Here is a 24,618-nt window from a genome sequence, read left to right as displayed (position 1 = left end):
GAAGCTCCTGTGAGCCATGATCGTGCCACTGCACTCCAGCCTGGATGACAGAATGAGACACTGTCTCAAAAATATAAATAAATCAAAATTTAAAAATTTAAAAAAAAGAAATCACTCAGCACACAGTAGTGTCAGGTTAGCTCAGAGGCTTCGTCACTGCCAGGCCGCTGTAGTTTAAGCTATATCCAGTGCCTCACACACTGGTAGATTCCACTGGAAACCAAACAGAAGGGGACTTAAAAGAGGAAAGAGAAGAGCCAGAAGTCCGCACGGGGCCTCAGCCACAGGCTATTCTCAGTAGGCCACACTGACTTTCCCCTGTCCTGCAGTCTTCATTAGTGCTTATTTTCAAGGCCAGCTTAATCAGTCATTTTTCAAATGTTCTAAATATTGTTCTAAAATATAAATTGTTCTAAAATATAACATAAAATAGACCATCTTAACCATATCTACGTGTACAGTTCAGTAGTTTTTAAGTATATGCAACATTGCTGTGCAACCAATTTTCAGAACTTTAACTTCTCAAACTGAAATTCCCATACCTTTTAAACAGCTCCCTATTCCTCCCTCTCCCCAGCCCCCATAACCACCATTCTACCTGCTGTCTCTATGGATTTCACTACACAAGGTACCTCATGTAAGTGACATCATACGTTTCTCTTTTTGAAACTGGCTTATTTCACTTAGCATAGTGTCTTCAAGTTTCATCCATGTTGAAGCATGTGTCAGAATTTATTTCCTTTTCAAAGCTATACTGAGGAACCGCTATATTGTTTTCCATAGCAGCCACACCATTTTACATTCCCAACAATACACAAGGGTTCAAATTTCTCTATATCTTTGCCAGCACTTGTTATTTTCTATTTTTTTTTTTGATAGTAGCCATACTAAATCAGTCATCTTCTTGTATATTTCAATCATATTCATTGAAGGAATCAAGTAAAAGATAACACATACCAAAAATATCTGATACATAGTAGGCTGAATATTATTTTAGTAGTTGTTATTTATCCTCCCTGCCTGCCTATCATCCAGTTTTCCTTCTTCATTAGGTTTCTCCCAATCTTGTGGTTCTGAGAAGTTCAGACCCTCACATGAGAGGCTTAGAAAAGAACTAAAAACTGAAAAATACAACTAGGTTCTTGACTCCTAGCCATAGCAAGTGATCTTGATATTTTCATAGGGGACTCTACCCCTTTCCAGGTTTCTTTGCCTGAACTGTGCCTATCAAATTTGATAACACCAAAGCTCCTTATATTTCCTCCAAGGAAACCCTGCTTCCTCTTGCCCCTGGCTGGAAGGATGGCCCATCCACTGCACACTGCTGGCCTGTAGTCTATTTCCCACTTGGCTTTGTGCCTAGAATGGGAAGCAATGTTTTTTAAGAGATGGAGTCTTGCTCTGTTGCCCAGGCTGGAATGCAGAGGCACAATCATAGCTCACTGCAGACTCAACCTCCTGGGCTCAAGCGATCCTTCTGCCACAGCCTCCCAAGTAGCTAGGACTACAGGAATATGTCACTGTGCCCTGCTGGGAAGCCCTTACTGACTGTCTCCCAGCCTCTCGCTACTCACTGTGAATCAGCCATCACTCTCCTGCATGTATGGTGGCTCCCAGCAGCCCATGCCAGTTGCAGCTTCATCAGCTTCCCAGTCCATGCCCCACTGCAGGTATGAATGGGCAGCCGTCATCCTGAATGGAGTTGGCAGCACTGAGCAAGGTCTTTAGATACAGAGAAGTCCATGATCAGTACAAGGAGACTTCTACATGATTTGCTTTTTATATGAACAAATGCCAGCTTTGTACACACATAGCCACAGGAGTTGGAGCTATGTGGAAGTCCTCTGAAATACCAATTTTACATTATGAACAAAGCATAAACCCTGCTTCTGAATCTACCCAAAATTATTTATTAAAAAGCATCATTCACTTATTCTTTCAGGAAACTTTTATTGAGATTCCCAGCTGGTAGGTGTTGTTCTAGGCACTGGGGATTCAGCAGTGAAATACACACTAAGTTCTCCATCCCCTGAGTGCTAGTCAGGGAGACAGACTACCAACAACACTAATAAGGAAGGTGTATATTGCTCAGTTATACAGGTAGCAAGGAAAGGAGAGATGAAGTATCTGTGATTTGGATTGGAGGCCAGGGGAGAGATTTTAAATAAGGCCACCAGGGAAGGCCTTGCTGAGAAGGTAACATTTCAGTAAAGATGGAGGTGTGGAAGCCTCTTATGGGTTTAGTGATATCGTGTATAAATGTCAGATGGTTAATATTAAAAATAAAATCTTAATCATTTTCTAGCACTAGGTGGTTTACAAAGTACTTTCCGTAATTATCTCATTTGGCCCCAACAAACCCCGATGGAGGAGGCATTTTTCCTGGCTCGTGGGGACGAGCCCGGAACGCTGATATTCAGGTTCCTGGACTTTATCTTAGTGCCTACTTGGTACATTATTCCTCTGAAAACACTGAATGTCCTAGCCATTTGAGAGACTGGAATCCTATTCCCAAATCGCAGCCACCCTCCATGGGTTCCCAAGACACTGGCTTGCTTGCTCAGGCCCTGCCTCTTGCCTGTTGTACACATTCTTCTCTGGCATTCTACTGACTTGCACTCCAGAGTCTTCCCTCTTGCTCATTTCTGGGGCTTCTAAAATGGCCTTTTCCACCCTGGTGGGGCTAGCAGATTGACTAAGAGTGTGGGCTTCCAAGCCAGACCGACATAAAACTCTAGCTCTGCCAGTGCTTATGACCTCGGGAATGATCTTACAAATATTTGGATTCCAGTTTCCTTCTCAGTAAAATGAGGGAGCAATTACTTCATAGAGTTACTGTAAGATCCAAATAAAATAATGCTGATAAAGCCTTCAGTATAGGACCTAGAACATTGTAAGCACTCAGTCAGTGGTGAGGGTGGAAACTATTGCTATGATGATTGACAGTGGCATCAGCACCCAGTGGCTATCTTGCCTCTTTAGCAAGTAGCCAGCCTTTCTGCTGTGGCTACCGTGGGTCCAATGGGAGCAGGATGACTTCCTATATATGTTTAAGAGGGCTGAATCCACCTGACTCCCTTAATTGGAGGTGCCTCAAGGGGCCACTACCCATGATGAGATGCTCCCATCTTTATTTCTCCAATCTGAATGAGCCCTCCTTGCCTTTGCTCTCATTCCAAGCGGCTTCCTCTGCTGCAGAATCTAAAACCTGATCCCTGCAGTAGTAGCTATAATTTGTTTGTGATTAGTACTAATTCTCCAAGGTACAGTTGAAATTGCATTGTTTACTGAACAAACAAGAGGAGAAAATGCCATATTTTACAGGGAAGTATGGTGCAGAATGGTTAAATGCAACCACTTTACAGAGAGATTAATGGCAAAATGTACACAGAGGTCATTTATCATATTACAAATAAAATTATTGGTGTGTGTTTTCAACAAAGCAATGAAGATAAATGTTGAATAGGAAAACCTTAGGAAAGGATCACGCAACAAAATAAAGGGGCTATGGAGACTACAAAAGAATTAGAAATTTTTTAATTCTTTTGGAGAACTCGACCATAAAAATGAAACGCACTCTGCCTTCCTGTGAGTGGCCTACAGAAATCTTGGCGGTTCTCAGTAAATCCATACGAAGACTTTGTCCTAGGAATTGGAAGTTGGAAACCAGCCCTCACAGGCTCTGTCATGTCGGGCAGCCCTGGTCCCACCCTAGTGCCATCCTTTATGTTGTCCTCTCTCACCATGACCTCGGGCCCTCTGCCAGTCCTATCAGGGTCACCTTCGTATCGACTCACCTCCCACCATCTCCATGTCACCAGCCTCATTCAAGCTGCCTTTGTGACTTGCTCGGTCAGTTACAACAGCAGCCGGCCAAGGGGTTTGCCCACTTCCATTTTCTCTCCATCCATTCTTCCCGAATCACTCAGCATGATCTTTCTAAGGACTTAGGTTTTTTTCAGTCTCTTGTCTAAACTCCTTAAATAAGGTCCATGCTCCTTGCCATGGTCCACGGGGTCCTGCCTGGTTGGGCCTCGGCCTCCCTCCGCAGCCACCCCCATAACCCTCTGTGATCATCTGTGACCCTCTTGAGCTGTACTGGCCTCAGCTCTGCTTCTAGATCAGGAACATCCTTTCACACCCCCAGCCTTGCAGTTTCTGCTGCTCCACAGCCTTTTTCATGGCTGATTCCCTCTCATCCTTCACTATCAGCTCACCTATCACCTCCACAGAGATGGCACATCTTTTTTTTTTTTTTTTTTTTTTTTTTTTTTGGGATAGAGTCTCGCTCTGTCACACAGGCTGGAGTGCAGTGGCGTGATCTGGGTTCACTGCAACCTCTGTCTCCTGGGTTCAAGCTATTCTCCTGCCTCAGCCTCACAAGTAGCTGGAACCACAGGTGCACGCCACCACACCTGGCTAATTATTGTATTTTTAGTAGAGATGGGGTTTCGCCATGTTGGCCAGGCTGTTCTTGAACTCCCCACCTCAGGTGATCTGCCCGCCTCGGCCTCCCAAAGTGCTGGGATTACAGGCGTGAGCCACTGCGCCTGCCATGTTGCTCCTTCCTTACTACTGTCACCCCAGTGCTGGGCACATTGTAGAAGCTCAAAGATTGAAATGGAGACTGGGGAAGGTGGGTGCGATTTCTGCAGTGCAACCCAAAGGAATTAGTAATTCCTAGCAGAATGCAAGGGAACCCCACCTCGTGACATTCTTCTATTTAAACTCGGTGATCTGGTTTGTATTATTTGACTACATACATTAGCACTTGCTATGTGGCAGGCACTCTCAGGAGATTAAATAAGTGACACAGACTCCCTGCCTCAAGGAATTTAGAATTTAGTGGGAGAAGCTGGCAATGCAGATATAAACACCCAATGAAGTGAGACAAGGCTCAGCCAGAGGTATGCATCAGCACCCCAGAGGGAGACGCGCGTCTTTCTTCAAGGGAGAAGAGCAAGCAATTGGGGAAAGTGACATCCAAGTTAGCAGAAATTGTTGAGATCAAGATGATTCTAGATGACGGAACAAAGTTACACAATGGCTGTAAGGAACTGCACGTCCGATGTTTAGCCAAAGATGTAAAAGGACATGGCAGAGCTGGGATTTGGACTGAATGCTGCGGAAACCAGCAAAGGTTTATGGTAGGATTAGGACCAAAAAGGAGCTGGCCTCAGAAAGCTGACTCCCGTGGTGAGGTCACTCCAGAGACAACTAATGCTGAAAACCCATCATTGCAAGTATTATTTTTCATAGCTATTATTTATGTTGGAAATGACTCTTGCATTTGTTTCAGTTACTGTTTCGCTGAAAGGATCTGGCAGAGCCTCACCTCTACTATGTGACATGAGGACACCCAAAGGTTCTGTCTGTCCCAAGATCTGGCCTCTGTAACCCCCTCACTGACCCCCTTCCCATCCACCCTCCATAGCTGGTCCTCTCAAAGCCCTTAGGATAGTCTCTGAAATTAGCCCATAATAAGAACCCATGTATTCTTTTATGTACACACGATTTCATTTCATCCTCACATAAATCTTGTAAATTAGGCAGCATCCCCAATTTAGAGAAGACTGTAAGCTGTGTCAGTGTTTACCCCACTGGCTAGAAGATGGGGGCTGGAGCCTAGTATTATCTTCTCTACACCTCAGGGGGCTCATCAACACAAACTGAACAAACTGGGTCCTTGGGCCTGTGAGAGTATTCACAGACATGGAATCTAGGGGTGAAAAGCGTTCTTGAGAACCCCGGACCAAGGAGGAAATCCTTGCAATGAGAGGGTGGGGGCGATGAGAGGTGCTGGAAGTCTTGGAATTCTTCTGCGAGGAGAAGGAACTAAAGATCCATTTCTCAGGAACCAGAGGTTCTCAGACTTGGCTGTACTCAATTATCACCCAGAGAGCCTGTGGCACCTGCTTTTTCCAGGCCCCCCACCCAGATCCTCTGATTCTGTAGGATTGAAGTCAGGCCCAGGAAGCTCCTGCGTCGTTCTGATATAGGCGTGTGTGGACACACCATTAACGCAACAGCCTAAGCCCATGGCAACTATGAATGGCTGGCTTTAGAGGGCTTACAAAGAAGGAAACTGAGGCCCAGAGAGAAAGAGACTTGCTCATGGTCCCAGAGGGCTGGTGGCAAGGCTAGGCCTCAAACTAACTCTCCCACTTCCCGGAATCATGATTTCTTACCCAGCCCACCAGCAGCCATCCATAGCGAGACCCACTCCTCGCTGATTTACATTTCGAGTAGTAGAAACCCAAGATGCCAGTTCTTTAATGAGGTTGTCCACACTACAATTTATGAGGCCCAAAGCCCTCAGCAGGACTGGTCTCCGCCAGGCTTAATTTACACAGTTCTCAGGCCTTCCAATACCCCCATTAAGGTCAGAAAGGGATCTGCAGCTGTTAGTCTGTGCACTTGACTACATTCTCATCATGTCACCATCCATTTTCATGTCTTCAGGCTGTTTACCCTTGAGAGCCTGATTCTCTTAGTCCAGATCATGGCCCAGTCCCCTGGACTCCAGCTCCAGCCCCAGGCTTGACCTGAGTCCCCTAGACACCAGGTTCCTCTACATGTCATCTCCCCTCACTTTAATTGAAGAGCAAGACCCTCTTCTCACCGAAGGAGCACTCAGATTTCCTCCTTTAATGAGTGCCATTAGTTAGGCAAGAGCAAGCAGGTGGGAGATGGCCAGAAAGCTGATAGAAATGTGCCTTTTTAAAATGACATATAAATCACCCTAATTAAAAATTGAGCACCCTAAAATTTGACATTCATTTAAAAAAAGAAATTTGAGTTAGGAGAATTGTGTAGGTTTTTGTAGCATCAAATCTCTAAAACATGATTGAAGGAGCGGAGGATGCGTGGGTTTCTGTTTTGAATGCACAATTAGGGAAGAGGCATCATTCTCAGTGAGTGAACCCAATAAATCACCTGCGGTGTAGAACAGCAATTCACGTAACCTGACCTGGGCCACATGTGTCTCCAGTGCAAATCTGAACTAACTTCTACTATATCCAGAGAGGAGATAAATGGGCAAACCAATGTGGCATGCTGTTTCAGGAGAGATGTTCCAGGATGCAAGTGACAGATGACTGAGACAGGAAATCCCACTGAGAAGCAAGTTTGCTGGGTGTGTGGCTTTGGAAAGATGCCCCGGAGGGGAGAAGGCTTCAGGGTAGAGTCATTAACAACAGCCAGCATTCATAAAGTTGACACTAACTCTATCCAATCAACCTCATAAACATGTAGCCACCAACAGCTACTGCCCAGAACAGGACATCAGAGATGGAAGGGGCCTTGGAAACAGGATCTGAGATCAACAGTGAAGATAGTAAAGGTGAAGAACCCACCCTTGATACAGAGGCATCTCAGCCCAAGATCTCCAGGCCTCCAAGGAAATGATACTCAACCATATGCCCCTGAGAATTGCCCGAGGAACAGTTTTTTGTCATTGTTGTTTGTTTGTTTGTTGAGACAGTCTCACACTGTCACCCAGGCTGGAGTGCAGTGGCATGATCTCGGCTCACTGCAACCTCCGCCTCCCAGGTTCAAGGGATTCTCCTGCCTCGGCCTCCCAAGTAGCTGGGATTACAGGTGCCCACCACCACGCCCAGCTAATTTTTGTATTTTTTGTAGAGATGGGGTTTCACTATGTTGGTCAGGCTGGTTTCGAACTCCTGACCACAAGCAATCCACCTGCCTCAGCCCCGCAAAGTACTGGGATTACCGGCATGAGCCACAGCGCCTAGAACTTTTAAAACCACCAATACCAAGGGTCTGTCCTCCAGAGATACTGATTTCATTGGCCTGAACGTCAAAAATATTTCTCACTTCCCAAGTGACTCCCATGGGCAGTCAGGGAGCCTCTCCTAGAAGACAATTTAATCTGAGTCATGGGAGAGGAACTGGAGTTGGGATCATCTGACCAGGTCCTGGGCCCCTGTCTGTGGTTTACTAGCTGTGAGACCACTTGCAAAGTACCCAGTAAGTCACTGGTTACCTTTTGTAGTGCTTTATTGTCTAACAATCATTTCTCTGTGCATTGTGTAGGCTTTCACTTCCTCAGTCTTCTGATTAAACAGATGAGAATATTAATAACTGTCCTTCCAGTTTTTTATAAGATTCAAATGAAGGGTAAAGAAAATACATTGTAAGCTATTAAAATACTATATAAAGATAACCCCTCTGATTTACTTTGTTAGTCTGGGGGAAGTGCCATTTCAAAGGCTAATATGTAAATACCCATAGAAAGGACCCTTACTAATAAAAGATCCCCAAGCACTGACTCTTCCCAGAGTGGCTTGATCTCAGATCTCCCTTACTTTTGCCTATTAGAGCATTTAGGGGTTTCAGTGGTTACCAGGAACCACATGGGCAGAAGGCATCAGAAGTCGTGACGGGAAACGGGAGCTGGCTCTTCACATCCAAGCCACTGCCCTTCTTTGCTGCTCTGCAGGCTGTGACCAGCCGGGGCCTCAGGGTACTCTACACTGCAGGCCAGAACGATCATTTTATAACCACAGAGAAGATGCTGTTTGGGAACTCAGGCCCTTGATTAAAATCATTCACCAAGGATACTTTTCTTCTTGGAATTTATGGGTCCCATAAACAGAACTTGAGAAGACAGAGCGTTGTTTTTTGTTGTGCCTCATTAGTGTGGGGTTTGGGCTGGCAGGAGAGATCACAGTACCAGGCGTCCATCTAATTGACTCTCTGCCAGCATAGAGCTCCCTGTGGGACGGAGGAGGCTGTGCCGGGGAGCCTGGAAGTCTCCAGTCAGGGAAGGGAGACTGGGCGGAGTTGGTAGCAGTGCTGAAAACATAGGCACCTCCGGGCTGCTGCTGTGCTTCCACCCAGGAAGACAGGTCTGGGGGACAAAATCCAGGGCATCGGAGAGTGGAAGCCATGCTGGCTCCTGCTCCTGGACCTCCTCCTTTGTCGAGGTGTGTGGGTGAAGGGCAGGGATGCTGACAGCCTGACCTTCCATGCCCACCACCACCACTCCTTGGAGGCTGCATCCATAATAGAGAACAAGGGATCCAAATCCGTGGGTTTCCAGCAGTCCCTCAGCCAGCCAGTAACCACTCGGAGCTTTGGTATTCTCAACTATCAAATGGGCGTAATGAGACCTTCCCCAGCTAATTCACAGGATCAGTTCAATTCCCAAATAGGGAGAATTGAGATCTTTATACCAGACACTGTCTGAGGCTCTTGAAGGTGAGACTTGACACCTCCCTTCAAGTCAGCTGCAGCTGGATGAGGAAGTCAGGCATACAAGCCACAGTAATGATATGCAGCAGAGTGTCTACCACATTAATTGTAAGAAGTAATGTACCCAAGGGAAAAGGCCATTTATGGAGGGGAGAATCCATGAAAATGGCAGAGATTAGGTGGTGAGCTCTAGATCCCTAGTGCCAAAAGGGGAGGAGTCGGTGGAAGGTGTCCCCAGAGGAGAGGGCAAGCCAAAGATTCCAAAGCGTAACCCACATGTGACCTACTGATCCCACATGGAACAAACTCTGTAAGCATCCATACAGAAGAAATCACCAAGGAAAATATCACTAGGGTGGCATCATATGAAAATTTCAGGCTGGGTGCAGTGGCTCACACCTGTAATCCCAGCACTTTGGGAGGCTGAGGTAGGAGGATCGCTTGAGACCAGGAATTCAAGATCAGCCTGAGCAACATGGTGAAGCCTCGTCTTTACGGAAAAAAAAAAAAAAAAAAGTAGCCACGCATGGTGCTGCACACCTGTATTCCCAGCTATTTAAGAAGCTGAGGTGGAAGGATCACCCAAGGTTAGAAGGTCAAGGCTAGGATGAGCCAAGGTTGTGCCATGACACTCCAACCTAGGTGACATAGACCCTGTCTCAGAAAATTTAAAATGCCTGTTTATCAAAATACATTACAAACAGAATGAAAATATACATAAAATACTGGGAAAAGTTGTCAAGCATATAATAAATAGTTTCACATCCTTATTAATGACCTCACACAATTCAGAATGAAAACAGGAAGAACCTAATCAATACATTGGCAATTCCCTAAAAAATTTGGAAAGAAAAAAAAAAAAAAACTAGTAATGTGAGAAAAAATTCAACCTCAAGGCTGGGCACGATGGCTCATGCCTGTAATCTCAGTAATTTGGGAGGCAAAGGTGGGCGGATCACTTGAGGCCAGGAGTTCAAGACCAGGCTGGCCAACATGATGAAACCCTGTCTCTACTAAAAATACAAAAATTAGCCAGCCATGGTGGTGGGCATCTGTAATCCCAGCTACTCAGGAGGCTGAGGCAGGAGGATCACTTCAACCCAGGAGGCAGAGGTTATAGTGAGTTGAGATTGTGCCACGGCACTCCAGCCTAGGCCACAGAGTAAGAATTTGCCTCAAAATAAATAAATAAATAAATAAATAAATAAATAAATGAATAAATAAATAAATAAATAAAAATTCCAACTTCACTGGCTATCAAAGAAATCCAAAATAAAACAGCAGGGGGATACCTTTAGTTAAAAATAAAAGTTCTGGTAATACTCAGGGGTGGCCATGATGTAGTGTGAGGCATGTACATATATGAAAACAGCTGGTGGAGAGTGTAAATTGGATTAACTTCTAGAAAGCAATTTGGCAATCTGTATTAAGAGCCTTTAAAATGTTTATACCTTTTGATTCAGTAATTCCACTTCTGGGAATCTATCCTATGAAAATAATCTGCAGTGCAGGCAAAGGTTTATGCTCAAAGATATTCTTCAAAGTGTTATCATAAACAGACTAGCAGCCCAATCATTGAATAATGTTTAAATAAATGATGGGACATATCACACAATATTGTAGCCATTAAAAAGGATTTTTATGGAAAAATGTTAAAGCCTCTGGAAAAGCTTATGATACAACCTAAATTATTTTAAGGCCTATATATGTGACACAACTATACATACTTATAAAGCATGGACAAAAGAAACTAAACCAAAGAGAAATCTACCAAGATGTTAAAAATGGTGGCCTCAGGGTGATGGGATTCTGGGCATTTTCTTTGTTTCTTTTGACCCTGCTTTTGAACTTTAGACAATTGGATTCTGTTTTAGAATGAAGGAAAGTAAAAGAAGCTGTAAGACCTCTTTGAGGAATGACAGGTGATCGGTGTGTGAAACACTCATGCACACTGGGACATAGGTGTGGATGAAACAGACAGTCTAGATTTGTCCAAGAGGTTGAGGGAGACCTCACGGATATTTTTTTTCTTTTCTTTTGAGATGGAGTCTCACTGTGTCTCCTAGGCTAGAGTGCAATGGCGCAATCTGCAACCTCCACCTCCCGGGTTCAAGCAGTTCTCCTGCCTCAGCCTCCCAAGTAGCTGGGGCTACAGGCGCCCGCCACCACACCCGGCTAATTTTTTGTATTTTTAGTAGAGACGGGGTTTCACCATGTTAGCCAGGATGGTCTTGATCTCCTGATCTCGTGATCCGCCCACCTCGGCCTCCCAAAGTGCTGGGATTACAGGCGTGAGCCACCGTGCCTGGCCGATTTTTAAGTTCACTTATGTTTTCGGTGGCAGGGCTTGGGAGTGAGGGTAATAAGGTCTTAACTATATTTAATGGTCTCCTGGGATAAGGCATAAGAAAAAGTGGTTTGGAAACAAAATCACCAAGCAAATGTGAGAACTTTTCTTGTTATCCTAAATACCTGTGCCTTGAAAGAGGGCCAGAGAGGACAGGCACTGGGCTTCCCCATTTTATCCTACTAAGAAAGAACAGAACTGCCCTGTCCTGGTTGTTACAAGTTTAGTGAGCAAGCAGGTGCTGCTTCTGGGGTGCTCTTGACTCCTGGGACACAGCCCCATCAGCTCCCCAGGTAAGGGGATCTCCTCCCACTGTTTCAGGGAGACCACACCTTCCACGGGACCAGCACCAGTGTGTGCAGAAAGCGTTTTACCTTCCAGCTTCCAAGAGGACGTGAATGACAGGTGAAGAATTGATGCACAGAATTAAAGCTGCAAAATGAATTTGACATTTTACGTCCCAAAACGAGCGTTGCGTCTCATTCTGCCATTCCCTCTGTACTTCGATCCTGCGTGTTTGTCTGAGAATATGGCCTCCGTACAGTCGGGGAATGGTTCCGGGACCCCCAAATCTGCACAGGCTCAGTCAGCCCTGCCAAGCACAAAAATATTGTATTTTCCATTCATGTTGGTTTGAGAAAGATCCATGTGTAAGTGGGTCCAAACCTGTATTGTTCAAGGGTAATTTTTTGTTGTGCATTTTCCTGCACTTAGAACCCATAAGTTATTTGAGGAAATCTTGCTTAGGCTATCTTGAGGCCAAGGGACAAATGGGGTGGTGTTTTTCCTTCTGTGTGAGTAAGAAAAACGTAGAGGCGAATAGTCCAGGGAACCACAAAGATCTAGTCGCGAGAACAAGTTAGAGCACTGAGAAGTGGATCTAAAGCTACTCTGGGCTCCTGATGATGGGAGCCTCAGCTGTCTGGGATTTCAGCGGGAGTCAGGTTTCAATGGAGTGTTCATTCTCTCTTGCTGCTGTAAAAACTACCACGAACGTAATAAAGCAACATGAATTTGTTCTTTTACAGTTCTGGAGGGCAGAAGTATGAAATTAGTTTCACTGAACTAAAGTCATGTTGTCAGGCAGGCCGGGTTCCTCCTGGAGACTCTAAGAGAATCATTTCCTTGACTTTTCCACCTTCCAGAGGCTGCCGGCACCCTTTGGCTTGTGACCCCTTCCTCCCACTACTCCAAACGCTTGCTTCCACCCTCACAGTCCCTACTTCTTACTTTGACTCTCTTGTCTGGTCATCACGTTGCCTACACTCCCCAACCCAGGATATTCCAGGTTAATGTCTCCAGCTAAAGATTCTTAATCACACGAACAAAGCCTCTTTTACCACATAGGTAACATTTTCACAGGCCCCAGGGATTTGGATGTGGCTATTTGGGGGTCTGCTATTCAACCCACTAAAGATAGGTAACCTGACGTTCAGGCTATTCATGAACCTTCCTAGGGGCCAGGCACTGGCTAAGGCTGAGGGAATGCCACGCTCAAACAGCTTGATAGAGATGATGGGATCGTGCACACGCGTTCTGGAGGCAGGTTGCATGGAACCAGCAGCTCCCCAAATGGAGGTGGGGAGGAAAGTGTGAGGATTGTCACAGGCAGTGTCTGTGAGCTGGACCTGGATGGACAGGAGGATTTCAATCAGCAGAGTATGGGGTGCATCATCACATGACCATCACATGACCACGTTCATCTCCCTCTGGGAGTCTGCAGCACAGAGTCCGTGAGGAGAGGCAGAAGGAAAGGCAAAGGCAATTTAGGCCCAGATCACAGGGACCTTGAAGAGCAGGTGAAAGGGCTCAGATGTGATTCCCTGGAAGGAAGTGGGACCTGTTTTCCCATGACCACTATTTGCAGAGAATGCCCTGCAGGAGGCAGGGTGGACAACGCTGGTGCCCATCTGCTGTCATCTGACAAACTTTGCCTTATCTGGACTACCCTAGAAAGGAGGGCACAAGGCCACCTCCAGCATCTCCTTCCATGAGATGGAGAGGGCGCCTTTACAGAGAGGCTGGGCGTGAATCCGACATACCAGCAGTGTGACCTGAGATAAGCCACTGAACCTCTCTGACCTCAGTTCTCCCACTTAGGAAATGGACATCAAGACCTGTCAGCCGGGCGCGGTGGCTCAAGCCTGTAATCCCAGCACTTTGGGAGGCCGAGACGGGCGAATCATGCGGTCAGGAGATCGAGACCATCCTGGTTAACCCGGTGAAACCCCATCTCTGCTAAAAAATACAAAAAACTAGCCAGGCAAGGTGGCAGGCGCCTGTAGTCCCAGCTACTCGGGAGGCTGAGGCAGGAGGATGGCGTAAACCCGGGAGGCGGAGCTTGCAGTGAGCCGAGATCGCGCCACTGCACTCCAGCCTGGGTGACAGAGCAAGACTCCGTCTCAAAAAAAGAAAAAAGAAAAAAAAAAGACCTGTATAGCTTCCTCACACGGCCGGATGTGCTAAAGTAGATGGAGGAATTCCAGAAGTAAACAAGTCGGGCTTCATATTAGTTTCAGTGCTATTGGGAAGAGTCCTTTGAACCAGGAAATCATGGAATTTTAGATATTAAAGGTCACCTAACCTGGAGAGTACTGCATCAGAATCAGTCGAGTTCGATTTGCAGCCAGAGTTGGAAAGGCCGCACCCCCATGTGAGGCTCAGAGAGGCTGGGGGACTTAGCCAAGTGGGGTCCTAGTTCATCTTTCCCCCACTGCCCTGAGCACTGAGATGGGTTTAGCACCAGCTATGACTGGAATAGAGCTAGAAAACAAGGCAGAGGGTAAGGCAGGCCACGTGGGGTGTTGACCCAGGTGAGCCCTGCCTGCTCATCTCCACAGGGGCCAGAGGCTCCCCATCTGACACCAGCCAAGAGCTGAGTAGCAGGAGGCACCAGCCAGGCTCTTGTGAGGTGGTCCCCAGGCAAAGCCTTCCATTTGGTTAGGGAGGCTAAACCAGGCCAGCCTTCTCCTTCCTGTTGTCTGAATCTCTGGGGCCTGCAAAGATGTGAGTGGTCACAGGTTAATTCATTATCAAAATGTATTGTTCTTAATCCAGAAACTAATAACTGTGTACGTTCGTTATAAACTGACCCCATCCCTTCCCCCTCTGGATAAAATTAATTATCTAACAATTTCAGACTAGAGCAAACCTTAGCAATCTAATAGAAATCCCTCCTTTGACAGAGGAGGAGACAGGGACCACACAGAGAAGGGACATGGTCAGCTTCACACAGCAAGGCAGGAGAAGCCAAGTCCAGATCTGAGGCCCAGGCTTGCATGATGGTGTTCTTTGCATTCCAGAACAGAAAGTGCTGCATCTTTCTAGAATCTTCTCAATAAGTCACTCCAGTGGTAGAACCTGGGGTCAAGAACATGGGGGACATGCACTAGCCCAGATCCACCTCTTGGTACCCCACATTTGACCTTGAGGGTGGAGCTGTCTGTGCAGGTGAGACTCCACTTGGAGGCCATCCACTTGGTACACTAAAGTCATGGGTTTGAGGACTGTCGTGGAGGGAACATGGACCACTCTGCTGCTCACCATCCTAGAAAGTAAGATACCCCAGCAGGCCATGGATGAGCATAAGGGGTTTTGACCCCTCTCACCTGCTGGTGTTGGCCCTGGGTGTGGCCAGATGGAGATGCAGATGGCTCAGTCAGGCCTTGGGATGTGAATGGCAGGGCAGGATAATGCTGTCCCTACAGCCTGCCCACGGGACCATCCCATCAGGCCAGCTGGTGCCTGGGACCATGCAAACTCACCATGGTTGTGTGTCTGTGTGCTCTCCAGGAACATCCCCAGGCTCCAAGATGGCCCTGCAGAGCTCCTTCACTTGTTGGAATGGGACAGTCCTCCAGCTCGGGCAGGCCTGTGACTTCCACCAGGACTGCGCCCAGGGAGAAGACGAGAGCCAGATATGCCGTGAGTAGATGGGGCTACCCCACTCTGCCCCAGCCCAGTCCATGCTCATAACCCCCTGTTGTCCCCATTACCCCAGGCATGAGAGCATGGACAGCCTTCCCAACATCCAATGACACTTGTGACTCCTCTCATGACAAAGCCACATAGTCTTCAAGAGGCAGAGCTAAGATTTGTGGTCTAGAAATAACCTGGTTCCATAGTCAAGTAAGTCAAGAACCAGACAAAATCTTATAAGTTATGCTGTCAGCATCCTTAAGGCACAGAGAAAATGTGCAGGATAAAGCCCAGCTCTAATGTGACATTGGAAGTCCTCCATGCCCAGACTTCCCTCGCCTTCCAAGCCTCATTCCCCACCTGCCCTCATCCTCTCCCTCCTCCATGCACCCCAGCTCCGGCCATACGGAACCGCCTTCCAGATCCTTCATGCCTCCATGTCTTTGCTCACATGGTCTCCCCTTTCCTTTCTCGAGTCACATCTACTTCAAGACTCACCCTGAGTCGATTCTTTCAGAAAGCCTCCCTGACCGTCCCCCACAAGTACCATTGGTTCTTCTCCCTCTGGACCCTTCCCCCACAATCCAGTAGATCCATCCAAACATCATCACTGCCGTTACTTTTCATGAATAGCTTTGAGATACAATTCATATACAATTCACCCACTTCAAGTGTACAATTCCCTGTTTTCCATGTAGTCACAGGGTTGTTCAGCCATCATCACAATTTTATTTTAGAACATTTTTATCACCCCAGAAAGGAACCCGTAGTATCTCTCCCCATTTTGCTCCAACCCCCTGCTATTGGCCTGAACCAACCACCAATCTTTGTTTCTATAGATTTGCCTATTCTGGGCATTTAGCAGACTACTAAAGAAAGAGGCCAACTTTCTCCATATCTTTGCCAACATGTCATATTATCTGTCTTTTTAATTTTAGCCATCCTAGTGGGCATGCATCCATTATGTGTTATGGAGGTGATTTCTGTGTCTCTTTTCCTCTCTGTGGGTGGTTTGAGTCTGGTCGTCTTTGCTGTAGCAATACCTCTCATGATTCCTGACGCAGCGTTGGTGCTCACTGACTCTTTGTTGATGAGAGGAAAGAATGAGTTGGGAAACTTGGACTCTGTAGGGGAAAACAAACTGCTGAGGCCCCACTGGCAGTCAGGACGGAGTAGACTCCCAACTGGTGCTCCTGCATTGAACATGGTGCTCCCCGCAGCTGCCTCTCCAGAAGTAATCACTCCAGAGCTCTTGATGTTTTTGCCAGGAAACAACCAACACTTGCAGAATACCTACAGGGAGCTGGAAAACGTGCCAGATCCCGAAGCAGAGATGAATAACTTGGCATCTTCCCTCAAAGCACTGAAAGCTCCACACAGGGACCGGGAGTGAAATCGAGACAGGACTAGGGAAGGATAGGCAGAATGGTGCCTGGGGTGGGGCCCAGAACCGGAGCAAATGCCTCACCTCCCAGATATGCAGACCCCACTGGCCTGCAAGAAAGTTTCCAAAATACCTTTTAAAATAGGGCCCTCTGTCCCTAGTCATCTGGACCCTTTGTGGGGTGGAGAAGGTTTCATTTATTCTAATTTAAGCAATAAAGACATCCATTTTCCCATTTTTAAAACTTCATTTTTATACAAAACTTTCAAGTGAAGTTTTCCAATTACAATGGAATAGTTGTATGTTTTTAGATAAAACTCAGCAAAGAGTTACAGGGAAGGGCTTTGCTTGCCCTGTTCTGTTCCGCTCCTAGCCTTTCTCATAGAGTTCTCACTACACATATGGCCCAAAGTGAAGCCAGTCCTGCCCACAATGCCCTGTTCAGGCACCTGTGTGTGTCTATTTATTTGTGTCTGCAATGTTTCCAGCAGTGCCTCTGAACTGTGTGATTTCATGATTACCTTTTTCAAGTTTTTTGATAGCCACCTCCCAGCTGGGACACAGGTCAGGCAGGCCATACCCTGATTGACGGTTGGGAAAATGAAGGCACGGATAAGGCAATGGACTTGTTCAGGGTCACACAGCATGTCAGGGACAGATTAGAGCCCTGAGTCTTCAGGATCCAGCCCATTACTAAGGGCTCAGGGCGGTTCCCACCACTCCAAAGCTTACCATTATTGGTTTCCTGGCCAGCTCCAAGCTTCAGGGCAGTCTGCTTCAGGCACTGAGGGCAAGAACCTGGGGGCCCAGAAGCTTTTTCAGCCACATTTGAAAAGCGGCTCTGACAAGCTGTCAGAGTAACCCCTCCACCCTGGAGAACACCCCCACTGTGTTCTTGGCTACAGAAAGCAGTTGCTGGGAGGGAAGTTCAACTCAGGAGAGTTATTCCCACTCAGATCTTGGCAGAACTTTTAGAAAATATCCTTTTTCTTATTTTTGTGCCTTATCCTCTCTGGCATTTTTGCTGTGTTCCTCATCACACTAATGTTGACTCTGAAAACCATTCCCATGAAGATAACAACAGCAACACCACCAGCTTACCTGCTGAGACTTTATGAGTCAGGGGCTGTTCTCAGTACTTTTCAGGTATGAACTTGCTTCATCCTCACAGCCTCCTGTGTGATGCTATTGTACCCCTCTTTGTTAGAGACAAGGAAGCTGAAGCTCGCAGAGGTGGTTGTCCATGATCAAACTGATAGCCAGCTGAGCAGTGATTCAGGCTCAGTCTGACTTCGGAGCCATATTCTGAACCATGCAGGGTAAACTCTGTTTGACGAGCTTCCAGCACTTAGCCATGCTAAGCACTGAACCTAGCCATGGACACACCCAGAATGAAGGGACCAGGAAGAGACAGGGAGGTCCAGGGCTCTGCTACCGCCTTTCTCTGGGGGTAGAAGGGTTCAGATCATGGGCCTCCCCCTCTGGGTCTCGGGTTCCTCATCTGTAACATGATGCCCACTGACACTCTGTTGTCTGAGAAACAAGTAGGAAGTGTTTGGAGCAGCTCCTGGCACAAAGTAAGTGCTCGGTAAATGTTAGCCAGTATTATTCATGTTATTGTTTTCTTCATGGGGATGGTTTCCAGAATCAACACCAATATCATAGGAAAATATTCTTAACTACACCAGCTCTTTCCCAGGTGGTCTGGAACCTGTTCAAATGTTCCCTCTGAGCAGGTGTTCACACTGCAGCTCTGTTAGGGATGGCCAGGTCCTCTAAAGAACCTTCCTGAGGGTCTTTCATCTTGGGCCAGGGTAGTTGACCAAACCCTGCCATGGTTGGAATTTGGAAGAGGAAAGTAGGTTACATTTCATCAACACCCTCTACCAAAGGCCAGCCTCAACTCACCACACCTTCCCAGAGGGAGTCTCCTGCACAGGCTGGGGCTGCAAACAGATGACCAGACTCAATCTGGGCAATGGAACTGGATCTCTTTGGAGCCCTTAAAAATTCTAAGAGTTGTCCAAGATGAGTGGAGGGCCTGAGATGGAGGGGACATTCCCTTGCCCTTTTCTAGCCAATCATGATACTCATCTGTCCATCGTACTCTCTCCGCCAAACCCACAACCCAACACACTACTCTTGGTCCTCTCTCCAACACAGCCACTCCTGCATTTCTAATTAAACGTCGCCAAATCCAAGTGAGAGATCCCGGATGCTGTAATGCACTGAAGGGGGTCTTCGTGACTCTCTATGTGTTCTGGTCAATGGCCTTGATGGCATGTGGCGCCCCAGAAAGGGGCCAGGTGTTCCCACTTCATTCCCTGGATGGGTCAGTGATTCACTGAGTATTGCAGACAGATCACTTTTTCCCCATGGACTCGATAATCTCATGTGCTGGGGATACTCTTCCTGCCAGGCAAAAGCAGTGTTTTCAAAGTGTATTTCTTTATTGTATAAAACATACTGGTTGTAAAATGCAGAAAATCTAGAAATGTACACAAGAGAAAATAACTATCGCCCATAATCCTCCCTCTCAAACATTCAGAGATAACTATAATATTTTGATGTATTTCTTCTAGCATTTTTTCCCACGACTGTATATTTTCAAGAAAACGTATAGCACATATTTATCAAAAATGTTAACAGAGTTGTCACACAGGAAGGAAAAGAAGTAGTGTCATTTGGCCTGGAGTTTATACTTGGCAGCTCCCACAGCTGCTGCTGAGGTCACAGCTCCATGACTCTACCAATTTGTCTCTCTTAGAGTGGAATCAGGTGTCATAATTGCCAAATGTTGCGGGATTGATTGACCTACCCACAGCGCTATTTGGCCATCCAGCCAATGAAATAACTGGCTACAGCCCAAGAAGGGGGTTGGTTAGAACAGTGCTTCTCCAAATTTGAGGTGCACAGGAGTCACTAAGGGAGCCTCTTAAAAATGCAGATTCTGATTCAGTGGGTTGGGGCAAGGCCTGAGATTCCACACATTTCACAGAATCATAGGTGATGAGGCTGCAGCTGGTCCCTGGACCACATTTTGAGTGGCAAAGAGTTAGAGGATTGAGCCCACTCCCATTTTGTTCAGCAGATAAGTTTTGAAGTCCTCCAGTGTGCTGACTGAGTAGGAGCTTGGGGCGGATGGGGAGAGAAAAGGATGATTAGAGGATGAGTTGATACCGTTAGACCCAACCCTGTGGGCCAACCTTTTGCTCAGCAATTGGCCTTAGTAGTGATTTCCCAGTTGCAGCCTAATCCACAGGGGTCTTTGTTCTGACTCTTAACCTTAACCCCACCAGCTTCCTCAGGAGTGGCCTCTGGCTGAGTACACTGCCCTGATGAGTTTACAATCATGGAAATCCTCAGCTCTCCTTCCTCCCTTAGGGATTTTAATTGCCACATCAATTGTCCACTGGCCTGTCTTGCTCTTTTGCCTGCCTCCTCTCCCTTTATTGAATCAGCCAGAAAGAAAAGGGGTTTCCACTCCCAGCTCACCCTGGATTCTATGCGAAGCTGAAACAAGAATGGGATTCCAGAGACAGAGAATGCTGATGGCTTTCTTCAATCCTGTCCGGCCGAAAGGCATAGGCAGAGCTATCACATATGCAGCCTCCAACAGGCATTTCCAGAGAGCCAGCCAGGGACTTGCTGTCAGTTTCAGCCATACTCTGATGAGCTAGCTCCAAGTTAGGTATGAATGGCAATTAATAACACTATCATCACTTTACATTTGCACCTCTCTAGCTGTTTACACAGTGTTTCCACACTGTCTCCCCTACTTTATCCTCAAACCAGCTCAGTAAAATAGACACTAATATTGCCCCATTTTACAGATAAGGAACCTGAGGCTCTAAGGAAGAAGTGACTTACGTAAGGTCACCAAGCAGAAAGTGGTGAGGCTAGAACTAGAGGCCATATGTCCAGATTCCAGTGCTGTTGTGCTACCAATACCCATGATCCAGGCTCAGTTCTCTCCCTCTGCCTCCTGAAAGGGTAAGGAGGGAGTGACGTACTGTGCGTATCTCACCTCAGGCCGGCCTCCTACTTCCTCCAGGAATCCTTCTCCCACTGGAACCTTCTATCGCGGGCCTTGGGGTATTTTGTTTGTTCATTTGTTTTTGCTTATTTGTTTGTTTGTTTTAGATGGAGTTTTGCTCTTTTTCCCCAGGCTGGAGTGCAGTGGTGCAATCTCAGCTCACTGCAACCTCCACCTCCTGGGTTCAAGTGATTCTCCTGCCTCAGCCTCCTAAGTAGCTGGGATTACAGGCGCCCACCACCATGCCCGGCTGATTTCTGTATTTTTAGTCAAGACAGGGTTTCCCCATGTTGGCCAGGCTGTTCTTGAACTCCTGACCTCAGGTTATCCACCCGCCTCAGCCTCCCAAAGTGCTGGGATTACAGGTGTGAGCCACAGGGCCCTGTCGGGCCTTGGTTTTTGAAACTCACTTGTGAAGGACACTCCATGAGAAGGTCACTTCCACCAGTTGGTTTCTGCAAGAGAAGTAGATGTGGGATCCCTTGAGGGGGGAATAAAAAATAAAACAGAAAGTTCTTCTTAGCTTTGGGATTTTTAATCAGAGAAACATGTGGGGCTTGGGGGGAAATGATTTCTTCAGGGGGGTATAAACGGGAAGAGATGCTCAAAGTCAGTGACAGCCTGCTTTAATTTATAATTCTGCCTCTGTGTGAAATGTACAGAGAATCGGGGGGAAATGAGTAATAATTCACTAAGGTGCTGTCACAGCCAGGAAGCGTTAGGGCCTTCTTTGTCAGCCTGCTGCTGCCAAGAAGGCTGAGACAGAGGAAGGACATGCAGTGCTGTGGGTCTCAGCTAGAGAGCTTCTTTGCTCCCACGTGGAGACACAGGCTTCTCCGCAGCTAGGCTGGGAGGTGTTGGGGGCCATCAGAATCGCCTGGAATAGCCCACTAGCTCCTCAGGGCTGAGCGCCTTTCCTGGAGCCATGCTCAGAGTGAGCTGGAGAAAGTGAGCTTGCTCTCTCACCCTCTTATACTTTCCTCTTCCTTCTGTGGGCAGTTGGGAAATACACAGTCTAGAAAGCTGGCTGTGGCCTCTTCAGTGGGACCTGAGATCAGTCTGATGTAGAGAAAAAGATGCCGTGCCCTTTGTGTTGAGCCCACAGATGATATAAAGAGGCCCCAATGACGGGGATTGTTTGATCAGGCAGGATAGGCTAGATTATGTTGCAGTAATAAACCCCATATTTCAGTGGCTTGGGATAACATTTACAGTACCCATCCATTAAGGGTGGGAGTGGGAGGGGCCTGTGCTCCACAGGATCACTCAGGGACCCAGGCTGGCAGAGGCTGTTCCATCAATATAGTGTCACCCTTAGGAACAAGAACTCTCATTGGTTGTTTCAGCAAAAGAACAGAGAGACCAGAGATTTACATGAGGGCTTTTCGCAGCCTTAATTCAGAGAAGACACATCACTTCCACTCACGTTTCATTGGCCAGAGCACATGAGATGTCTTCACTTAACTGCAAGGGGGTTGGGAGATAAAGGAAAGCAAATGGAAAGTTTTGAGCAATATGTGTCTCTGCAGACAGGTAATTTGATGGACCCACACAAACCCCCAGCCAACACTACCACAACCACCACCACACTCTGGACATTGTGTCAACCATTAGAAATGTAGTGAGCTACACAGTGGCTTCTCCTGGGGTCACATTCATGGTGGATCAGTATAAAGAGTGCAGAATTTAGAAGCAGAAGACCTGGGTTCAAGTCCTAGCTGGGTTACCTGCTAGCTGTGTGACCTTGGTCAGGTTGCTTCACATTTCTGAGCCTCTGCTTTGTCAGATATGCAACTGGACTAACGATACCCATGCTGAGGAGTTATTTTTCCTATTTTGCTTTCTGAAGATAAGAAAACCGTAAACCAGCACAGGCATCAGTTAGGGCTTGGGGGTTTCTCAGTGTCATTAGTCATCCAGCGTTCTGGCTGGGGAGCTGTATTACTAATGAAGATAATTTGGTCATGCCTGGCTAATTCGACCTGGTGTTGGCATATTTTGCCTTTAGCGGTCCTGGAAATGACTGTGCCTCTCTGCTCTCTCCATAGGGAAACTCCCTGTGGGTTTTTACTGCGACTTCGAAGATGGCTTCTGTGGCTGGAGCCAAGGCACACTCTCACCTCACACTCCTCAGTGGCAGGTCAGCACTCTAAAGGATGCCCGGTTCCAGGACCACCAAGGTACTACCTCTCTCCTGCCTTCTCCCTGGCACCCATCTTCATGCCCACATAGACAGATGGGAGACTCAGGACTGGGCTTCACCCCACCTGCAGGGCAAGCGCGGGTGTCTGACCAAAGCTTGCGTAGAGCGCTCACACACAATTCCCTCTTCATACCTTGGGCTTTCAAATGATTAAATCTGGCCAAGATAGATGTCACCTTTGGTTGCTTAAAATAAGAACCATGAGGAGGGACAAACAAAAAGATAATAGCAACAATGATAATAATCCTTTCCATCAACAAGTGTGTGTTGAGGGCCTCCTATGTGTCAGCCACATAATTCATTGAGAGGTAGGGAAAGCCATAGCCCTCTTTATGGCTGGGGAGACTGAGGCACAGCGAAGCCTTGTGTCATTTGCCCCGGGGTTGTGCCCAGGGAACCTCACCCTACACCTGGTCCATGGTCCATTCCCTGCAGCACAGCCTCTACAACCATCCCCCACCTCACCCCTGATTTAAGCTAGTAATGCCTGTCCTCCCCTCTCCGGGGCCCATCCTCCCCACAAACCCCGCATGTCTGGCAGAGAGCAAAGGGCCTCCACACAGCCAAGAGATAGCCAGCTGCTCCTGGGTAAGCTGACTCTAGACTCAGAGACACCAGGCTGGGCAAGGTGTGGAATCACAGAGCGTCTATGAGGCCAGCATAGCTCCCAACGTTAGGCTGCTGGAGAGGCCAGGCTAGCCAGCTTTGGGGGCTGTCCCTAGTGGTGGGGCCCAGGCCCCAACTCTCTGCAGCATAGGGGCTGATGGGGTGGGAAGGTCTCTCTCCTTCTTCTGTCCTCTTCATTTGCCTTCTTTCTGTGGAACTAGAGACCCTCCAATGCTTATTTGTTGAATAAAGTAAGAGTTGGCTCAACAAATGAGCCACTGTGGAGCAGTGTTATTCTTAGCATTCTGCCTGTAAAAGACACAAAGGAGAGAAATGGAGTTCCAAGCTGGATGTGCCCTTAATGTCTCTGTTCCCAGTTTGATAATTTCCACTATAGCACCCATAGCAAATAAACATCCAGCCCTGCGGAATACCTCCAGTGACAGGGCTCCCACTGCCTCCAAGAGCAGCCCATGCTATTGTTCTCAATCACAGATTAGCTTTACTTACCTAGAGGCAAGCTCCACCTCTCCATGACTTCTACTCATTTATTATGACTTTTGCCCCCTAGAGCCTCACAGAACTGAACTACTCCCTCTCCCACCAAGGCAGCCCTTCAGAAATCTGAAGGCAACAGTTGTGACCCACCTGCCTGCATGAGGGCTTTTCTGTTCCCAGTCACACAATGCCAGCTCCTTGAATCTCCCTCGTGCTTGCTGAGATCTCTCGGTTACTCTGCCCTTGACCCACCTGAATATGTTACTTAATAACAGCCTTTACTGAGAAAGGGAGAAAGGTAGAAAGGAAAGACTAAAGTAATGCTTGGGGTTCTGAGGCCCGCTAAAGTGTTGTGACCTCACAAAGGCATTCATGCCACAGCACTGACCACCTACAAAATGTTCTGCAGA

The 24,618-nt window shown here is 47.2% G+C and overlaps 1 protein-coding gene across 1 annotated transcript in view; it reads left to right on the top strand.

Moving 5' to 3' along the window:
- ALK (ALK receptor tyrosine kinase) overlaps positions 1–24,618 on the top strand; it is a 761,479-nt gene that overhangs the window by 601,295 nt on the left and 135,566 nt on the right. The window contains exons 6-7 of the mRNA XM_023217284.2: positions 15,356–15,487; positions 22,950–23,081. Of these exons, the coding sequence (XP_023073052.1) occupies positions 15,356–15,487; positions 22,950–23,081 (264 nt within the window). The remainder of the gene's footprint in view (positions 1–15,355; positions 15,488–22,949; positions 23,082–24,618) is intronic.

This window comes from Piliocolobus tephrosceles, chromosome 15, assembly GCF_002776525.5.
Source record: "Piliocolobus tephrosceles isolate RC106 chromosome 15, ASM277652v3, whole genome shotgun sequence".
Taxonomy (NCBI): Eukaryota; Metazoa; Chordata; class Mammalia; order Primates; family Cercopithecidae; genus Piliocolobus; species Piliocolobus tephrosceles.
Note: the sequence above shows the minus strand (reverse complement) of the source record. Positions and strands in the feature narration are given on the sequence as shown.